General features: G+C 56.7%; 1 protein-coding gene across 1 annotated transcript; it reads right to left on the reverse strand.

Annotated features, from left to right (window-relative positions):
• Positions 1–1,700: 1,700 nt before the first annotated feature.
• CHST2 (carbohydrate sulfotransferase 2) lies at positions 1,701–8,294 on the reverse strand. The gene is made up of 2 exons (XM_077864854.1): positions 7,555–8,294; positions 1,701–7,449 (listed from the first exon to the last, which is right to left on the reverse strand). The coding sequence occupies exon 2, from the start codon at positions 7,265–7,267 to the stop codon at positions 5,615–5,617; it is 1,653 nt and encodes a 550-aa protein (XP_077720980.1). The 5' UTR covers positions 7,268–7,449; positions 7,555–8,294; the 3' UTR covers positions 1,701–5,614.
• Positions 8,295–8,937: the final 643 nt, after the last annotated feature.

The raw sequence follows: 8,937 nt of genomic DNA on the forward strand, positions 1-8,937 counted from the left end.
TCTTGCACCTTTACTCCTTGAGTTTACCGTGACTGGACCTTTTGCTCTTCCCTACGGTAGACTTTCCCTCTCTATCATACACAAAGCAAATAGAGTCCCGTGGTAGTTCCAGAAGAAACATTATCATTAGTGGAACTTGCCAGTATCCACATGCTGAGGACGAGGAGGAAGTGCATTTTCCATCTTCATGGAAGATGTCTAACCTGTTCTTATGGCCGTTCGCACAAATACACAAGCTGTCTAGGGCCGGACCAGTCCTGAGAACACTCAGCCTCAAGTGTTCTCAAGCCCAACTGATGACTCACAGGGGCTTGTCAATCACCTGCCACAATTACTAAGGATTACTTGTCATGTGTGCATTCCCCTCCTTAGAATTCCTTCATGCAAAGTGCATCTGTCTCGCTAGGATGTCTTTGCCTTAATTATAGTTGCACACAGTAACTCCTACCTTTGCGCCCATTTCCCAGGGACTTGCAGGCCACCATTACTTGCTCTCTCCTGCTTTTAGGCATTTCTGTCTCCACACCTGGCTGCAGGACTGCCTCCACGGCACACAAGCTGTGCAGATATGCAGGCCCCACGCACAGAAGGACCCCCGGCTTGGTTTAATTCGTTGCTGTTGCTGAGTTGAAATGCTTCAGAGTTTTTTAAAAGAGGCTCCCCACTTTCATTCTGCACTGAGCTCCATAAATTACGCATCTGGTCCTGTCTAGAGGGCTAAGTGCTTCACGGTGTGTTTCTGTCAAGCCCTGCCTACACATCCCCAAGATGGGAGCCATTCTGATCATCGTGATCATCTTCACCAGTCATTCACTCGGCAGGGTGATGATCACAAACTGCAAGCTTGAGCAGCCCCAAAACACTTTGACATCTGATTACAAATAACTGGTTTGACCAAAAGTCAAGCTTTGGCCTCAGCCATATAGGTTCTCGTTGTCTGTCATCCTGCCAAGTACGCAGATAGGCCCTCACTCCTTCCAGGCTCCTTCGGGTTTACAAACAATACCACCTCCAAACACCGGTTCATAAAGTTTCCCATTCTATAAGCTTAATGTGTTATTCAGAATTTAACAGTTTCCTTAGCATAATTTGATTAAGGGTGTGCAGAATTGCATCAGCTGTAATAAAAGTCAAGCCCTGTAATTTCAATTATTAAACACTTGTACGGGAGCCTGTACCCGAGCAGCTCAGTGGCCGTGAGCTGGAACTGCACACGTAGCAGCTGGGATGTCCAGAAAGGAGGGAAAGGATCCCGTGACAGATCTGAAAGGGCCTCCTCAAGGTGAGTGACAGAGGGGTCTGTCAGCTGCACATCTGCCTCAAGCCACCCCGTGACGCAGCTCAGGCCGATCCTCGCACTGCGATTGTCATTCACTAGCTGTCCACCCACACCGGACCCTGACACAGATCTGTCAGAGGTTCTGATAGAATCATTGGCCACTCACTCTCCCGAGGCCCAGGATCAAAAGCATCCCTCCCCACATACCTCTCCGCTGGCACTTAGTCTCTTTTCCAGACCTGAAGACAGTGCAGGAACTCAGTTACCCCTGTGGGTGCGCGTGGGTGTTGTGTGTGTGTATGGTGGGGGGGTGGCTGGGGGAGGGTAGGAAAGTGACACCTCGGCCTCATTCACGACTACAGATAAGACGAGCCTTTTTATTTCCCTCTCGGTCTTTCTCAAGTCATCTCTAGAGACGGGGTTTCAAACATGATCTTTATTTCATTGCTCAGACCCAGGGAATATTAATTAACAGCCTCACTCAGATTCACATTAATGTCACACCGACAGTGTAATCCAGCCGCAACTATACCGTTTGCAACGTGAAATCCTGGACAGCCCTGGCCACAGGCAGCCGGGGATGCCCGGGAACAGGCCGCCTGGGTCTCATGCAGCGTCCACAATGGGCCAAACTCCCTGAAAGTAACTATTCCTATGCCTGGCCGAAATCCACCTCCCGGTCCTTTAAACTGTACGTTCGAAGCACGCAAAATAATAAATAAATATTACGACCTTATCGCCCTCCCTTGAGTACCAAGGCAGCATTTGTTCTGCAGGGATGTTTCGATCCCTGCCTTTATCTTGTTAAAGCAAGTGGGGAAACAAATAATAAACGCCAAACCCCTCGTTTGGAAATGTTTACTTCTTCTCCACGCTCAGAAATTCTGCATTTTTGTTCCTAATTCATCTGCGGGAAATCCTAGCCTCTACCGGGTCACCGTGGAAAAGATCGAAGATGTTCCCGTTGCCCACTCCCCACATCTTAGTAGAGCCCAGGGCCCCCTTTCTCGGGCCAACTTGGGGGGAACGGCCTGAAGATTTTTCCAAACAGGTAACACATTCTTTCCACTCTTTCCCTTCCGAGCGCTTTGCAATTTTGATAGTTCTGTGTTTCATTCACTTACTCGTTGAGTGTTTATCAAGGACTCCCTAGGCGGTGGACACCAGAGGGCAGAGGATTTGCCCCAGCCCCTGCCTGCAAGACATCCACGAGTCAGCCTGAATGAGGCCTTTGAGGGCCTCTGAGCTCCCTGAAATTCAAGCCCCCAGCCGGTGCCACTGCCTTGTTCCAAACTCATATTTGTTGACTAAATGCACCCGGTAGACTTCTTTATAAATAGAGCTTTCTAATTAACAAAGGCATTCCAAAGGCAAAGGGGTGGCTCAGGCGTGCTATCAGCTGAGCGGAATTTGAAAATAAAAATCACTCTGATAACCTGCTCTGAAGATTTCCTCCCGCTGATGGCCAGAGCGCCAAGTTGGGAAATCTGAAAGGATCTCCTTTCCATGTGCTGCCTCTGAAACACTCACCACGGGCTCTGTTGCAATTTGTTGTGGCACAGGTCTGCTTGCACCAAGGGCTGACAGGAGCTTATTAACACCAAAGGGAAAAAAAAAAAATGCTGCTCTCCTTCTCAAACCCGTGGAAGCTGAATGTCACCGATACGGCTAGCTCGGCTGTTAGGGGCAACTACACCTGTCTTGCTTTCCTAGAATGCAGCTAGGTACAAATCTCCAGGAGCAACAATTCACCTTTGCAGATCACAGAGCAGCAGAGTGGAGAGAACGCATCTGCCACAAACAAGGGTATTGGGCAGAAACCCCGTTCAAACACAGCAAGGAGACAAATATTGGTGTTTATGCTTAAAATTTCATCTGAGCAGAAGCCACAAATGCTCTGCAGGCTGCAAAGGCTCCACGCAGCATCCAATATTTCCTTAAATACGAGATCCCAAAACATCGCAATTCTACTTTAACCCCAGGGACCTAGATATACTGAGGGAAGAATGAATTCAACTGTTTAGAAATCCTTCACTCCAAAACGAAGCATGAATTTCACCGTGATTAAGTGCTGAGAGCTGATTTCTAACGCCACATGAAATTTGTTTTTAGATGGTTATTTTATTCAGAATGGTTGCTTTTTAATGATGCTGCCTTGATTTCCTGTTAAACCTGTTTCGTCTGTAGTCATCCAACATTAATATTTATTTTGTTCACTTAATTTTAAAGTATTCTTAAATTAAAGCTATTGCAAATATTCTACTGTGGCCGATGATAATTCAGCAGAGGTGCTACAATGAAAATATCATAGAAAACATGATCAGTGTGTTATAGCCGTAATCCGGTTTAATAAACACAGCACTATAAACTACTTTAGGACATTAGGAACTAACCATTCTAGCGTGTGTTATAAAACCCACTGCTAAATACAACTGTTTTTTTTTAAACTTCTGTGCTTTTTTTTTCATCTCGAATTCTTAACAGTGTAGTTAGATTTCACATTGTAATGAATATTATACTTGAGAATCATCTTGTGTTAAAGTCTTTCCCATGTACATATTATTCTCCATCATATTTTCCTTAAAATCCCCAGCATTGAATCAACACAGGTTGGCCTACAAGAGGTTTCACAATAAATTATAGTAAAATAAAGCCATGATGTTATTGAACTTGTACCGTATATAATGAGATAAATAACTACACTGCCTCCTGTTCCTGTTGGGGCTTTGTGACTTTATATTGTAATGTGACATTCCACAGAATGCTTCCATAGAAATAGGCTCAGGACAGCAGCACACCATTGCCACTACAGGAAAACTGGCATGGTTTTCTCCCTGGAAAATACCAAATCTCCAAATCCAACACACTTACTCATAATTCATTTTCATTTCCTCTTTCCCAGAATTCATTTTCATATCTAAAAGAGGCTCTTGGCTGAAGCCTTATACTGTCTGCAACATGTTATAGCTTCTTGCAATTTTACTTTTAGGAAACACAGTAAGGAAGGAAAAGTAATGCACCCCCATGGGCATCCCAAGTTAAGCCATTATAAATTCACATTCTGTTTTGCACTCCTTTGAATGGGAAGCGAGGAAGAAAAGGAAACGCCTGGGAGTGCCCTTATGGTTCTCAGGTAAAACTTCCTTTTCAAATGCCTCCATGTACTACTGTTGTCACAGGCAGAAAAACACTCCAGACATAGATACTTGTCATTTTTCTAACCAAAGTAGTGGCTACAGTCGTCAACAATATGTTCACTCAGATTCTTTGAGCTCTGTGTTTTAATCAGTAGAATTTTTTGTTCTTATAGACTTTTCTTCAAAAAAAAAAAAATCCTTTTTCTGAACTAAGCTCAGAACCAAAACAGGTCTCTGCTTCAAGGTTCCCCAGTCTTAACTGAACAGTAATCAAAACCGAATGCCTGCAAATCCCCAAGGGGGGTCGCTTCTTCCTTTCTGAGCTCAAAGTGCAACAGGAAAGTAGTGGGAGCTTTTCCCTCCACTGCCTCGCTTGGGGGGTTTTTTTGCCTTTAGAATTTGAAGGTTTGTTCCCATTCCTGCGCACCTGACAGGCTGTGATTTACATGTGAGAAAACAACTCCAAGGTTCTTATGGAGGAGTCAGAAGCTGCTCCCACCCATCTCAGCGGGTTTTCTAGGAAACAGACTGGGAAAAGGGGGTCGGGGGAGGGGAAGCAAATTCCGTCTGAAGCTGCACAGGTAAACCCAAAGTAATGGAGGCAGATAGTAAAAAGAATATTATTTATTATCTTTTTTTTTTATTAATACTCACGAATAACCTTTGCTTTTTTTTTTTTTTTTTTTAACACAATCTACTTTTAGAAGAATGCCTCCTCGGTTTATCATGCCCAATCGGGAGCTCTGAGCTCCTGGACGACTTCTCCTTTCTCCACCCCACCCCTCACATCCAAATTACTCTTTTACATGTTCACAGATACCACGAACGTTTTGTAAACAAGATTTAGGGGACTGGGCCTTGATGGAATCAACATCCCACTTCAAAGCGGAAGGCGGGTAGGAGAGAGGGGAGGAGAGGGGAGGAGAGGGGAGGAAAGGCAGGGGAGTGGAGAGGAGGGGAGCGGGTCAGAACTTTCAAGTCTTGCCTTTTCTGAGATGGGTGTGTATTGTGGCTGTTCCTTGAAATTCAATGACTCAAAACATTGACAGCAAGTGCCTGTGTGGTTATTTATATTATATATCTATAATAGAATATGTGGGCTTCCTCAGTTTTGGGTCTCGGCTGTTTTGTTTAAATACACCACAGTCCTCCCGTGGGTGTTGTCTCCACAGGGAGTCGGGTCTCCCAGGAAACCCTCTCAGAGCCGGGGCTTCCGGAGCAGGGTCTTACTGAGGTCTTTGACCTCCTCGGGGCTATTGACCCGCTCGTAGCCCAGCACCGCCATGGGCTGGTAGCAAAACTCCTCCACCTGCTTGATCTGCTGGAAGGTGAGGGCCGTCCGCCAGGCGTTGGCGGCCTGCGTGGCATTGCGCGCCGACACCACGAAAGGCTTGGAGGAGGAGCCCGAGCCGCTGGTCATGTTGAGGGCGAACTGCTCCATTTCGGGGCTCACCAGCAGCCCCACAAAGTCGTACACCCGCCGCAGGGTCTTGACGGGGTCTCCCACCAGGTCCTCGTACCGCACCACCAGGTAGTGGCCCTGCAGCCAGTCGGGGGGCTGCAGCGCCGTCTGCAGCGTCTTGGCCATGCTGTTGCAGATCACCTCCATCGCGCCGAGCGCGTGGTAGTCCGCCGGGCCGCCCACGCCCTCCTTCTTGACGCCCAGCTTGTGGCCGGCGGCCTCCAGGAAGGGCATGCGGTGGGCTCGCGGGTCCCGGCTGCGCACCACCTGGAGGCTCTCGCGGATGAGCCCGTGGCGCGAGCGGATGCGCGAGGAGGCCACGGCCCGCGGATCGCGCACCAGGTGGATGACCTTGAGGTCCAAGGCAGGGTCGCGCAGCAGCGGCGCCAACACGGCCACGTCGAAGACACGCACGCCCTTGATGACCAGCGTGCGGTACTTGCGGCACTCCTCCTCGAAGCGCGCCAGGCGCTGCGGCGGGCACTTCTTGCACACGCGGTCGTCCACCAGCCCCACGACCTCCTTGCGGTAGGCGGGGCAGAGCGGCGACGAGCACACCACCTTGTTGGTGGCCGCGCCGAAAATGCCCAGCGTGGTGAGGTTGCGCCCCCCGCTGCCCGCGGGGCTGTACAGCTGGAAGACCGAGAGGTCGCAGCGGTAGAGCGCGCTCAGCATGTCCCGCGCGGCCCCTTGCAGGGAAACCGCGTCCCCCGGGTACAGTTTTTGCCACACGTGCCACACCGGCTCGTAGAGGAAGAACACCTCGGGGTTCTGGTTGAAGAGCTCACCGAAGAACGATGAGCCCGAGCGCCACGTGGTGAACACGTACACCAACTGCCTCTTGTCTCCGCCAGCCCCGGGGCCCCGAGTGCCATTGCGGGGAGGGGCCCCGGCCCCCCCGGCCCCCGCGGCCCCCGCGGCCCCGGCTGCTGCGGCGGCGGCTGCGGCGGCGGCGGCGGCGGCGGCGGCGGCTGCAGCGGCGGGGGCCGCCCCGACGGCGGCAGGAGGGCGGTGCGGAGTACGGGGGTCCAGGCGGGTGTGTGCGCGGGGCGGCGCCGCCGGGGGGGGGCCCGGGCGCCCCCAGCCGCCCCCAGCCGCCCCCGCCGCGGCGCCCGGCGGCCCGTCGGGGCCGCACTGCTGCAGCGGCTCCTTGTGCCACTTGTAGTCCAGGAGGTTGAGCATGGTGAGCACCAGCAGCAGCGCGTAGCCCGCGCACAGCACCAGCGCCTTCCTGCGGAACACCTTCATTCCGAGCGGGGACGCGGGCCAGCGACGGCCCGGGCGCCGGGGCCACGGCGAGAGCAGGGCGCGCGGCGCGGCTGCAGGCGCGGCCGGGAGCAGCCGGGGGGGCGCGCCCGGGGGCAGGGCTCGCGGCGGGCTGCGGCTCATCACAGGCACAGCCGGGGCCGGCGGCGCGGCGGAGGCGGCCCTGCAGCCCAGGACCGGGACGCGGCGGGCCGGCTTCGGGCGCGGGGACTGGGGCCGCGGCTCCGGGGCGGGCGCGGCGGCAGCGGCGGCTGGTCCCCGACGCCCAGGGCGGGCTCTCCCATGGCAGCGGCTCCGGGAAGGACCTGCGAGGGCAAGCGGAGGGAGCCCGTGAGCCCCAGGCCTCCTCCCCGTGCGCCGCCTCCACCTGAGTAACGCCCACCCTCGGGTCCGCCGGGCTCCCCGCTCACCTGGAGCCGCGGGCGCACCCCGGAGCCGCCCGGGATCACGGCCGGCTGGTCGCTGCTGCTGCCGCCCGCTCCCCGACTTCTCGCGCACGGTCTGTCCCGGGAGTCCCCGCCTCGCGGGGGGCCGCGGGGCCGTGCAGCCCACGCCCCGGGCAGTTTCCGGGCGGCGGGCGCCCCGCGGCTCGGGAAGGGAAACTTTCACGGGGCCTGGAAGCCCGCTCCGCGCTCGCCGAGCCCAGCGCGCCCGGCTCCAGGCGCCTCCGCCGCCCTCTCGAGACCGCAGCTTCCTTCCTCGCCCCGGGGGGCGAAGCCGGCGGGGGGAGGGGGCTCAGGCGGGACCCAGCTCCCGGCAGAGCGGCTCCGCCTTCCCGGCTCTCGGCCTCCGCGCCCGGAATCTTCCCATCCCTCCGGCGGCGGCGGATGGGGCGCAGCGCGACCCCGCAGCGGCGGCGGCGGCGGCGGCGGCGGCTTCTCCCATCACTCGGAGGATGCCCGGGCCGGCATTGCCGGCGGCGCCCGCCGCTCCGCAGCCTCCGACTGGCCCGGGAGGGCTCGCCGCGCACAGCAGTCGGCCGGGGAGCCCGAGTCCGCAGCGCCCCCTTGCCGGCCCGCCCCCCGGCACCAGCCGCTCCGGGCCAACGAGGTCTCGGGGCAGAGGAGGCAGAGGAAGCCGCCGCCGCCGCGCGAAAGCGGCGCCCGGGAGGATGCTGCTACCCGACTCCCCCTACGCCGAGCGGCTGCAGCGCGCCCGGGCCAGCCTCTGCGCGCTCCTGCCAGCCTGCGCCGGGTTGGTGCGCGCCGCCGTCCGTCGCCGCGGCTCCTCCCCCTCGCCGCGCCGCCCTCCTCCGCCGCCCGTCCCGCGCCCGCCCCCGCCCCCTCGCCGAGCCGGGCTCCCGCCGCCGCCGCTGCCGCCGCCGCCGCCGCCGCGGGGGCTGGAGGTCGGGGCTCGAGTCCCCGGACGCCGCTCGGGCCGCCGCCCCCACGACCCGGGCCGTAGCTCCTGGGCGCGGGCGCGGGCGCGGGGCTCGGAGAAACTTGGGAGACTCCTTGCGGCCGCCGGGCTCAGCCGCACGTTTCTGCGGTCGGAAAGAGCCGGCGATAAAGTTGGGCAGAAGCCCGCAGCCCCGCCCCCCGCGCCCCCGGCAGCCACCCCCGCCCCCTCGGCTCCCCCTCGGCGTCGGCACCGCCCGCCGCTCGCGGGCCCAGGACGCCCCCGGGCCCGGAGCGCGCTCCCAGGACGCCGAGCGCCGCTTGCAGGCTTCCCGCTCCCGGCTCGCGCGCCCCGGCCGGTCTGCGGCTTCTCGCTCGCCGAGGAAGTAATAAATCTTTCTGACCCCGGGGTCAGGGGAGACGCGTCAGTTTTGGGGAGGAGTGCGCGGGCGGGCG

This window comes from Canis aureus, chromosome 22, assembly GCF_053574225.1.
Source record: "Canis aureus isolate CA01 chromosome 22, VMU_Caureus_v.1.0, whole genome shotgun sequence".
Taxonomy (NCBI): Eukaryota; Metazoa; Chordata; class Mammalia; order Carnivora; family Canidae; genus Canis; species Canis aureus.

Coding starts and splice junctions, on each gene's coding strand:
- CHST2 (XM_077864854.1), bottom strand. CDS start 7,267: ATGAGCCGCAGCCCGCCGCGAGCCCTGCCCCCGGGCGCGCCCCCCCGG.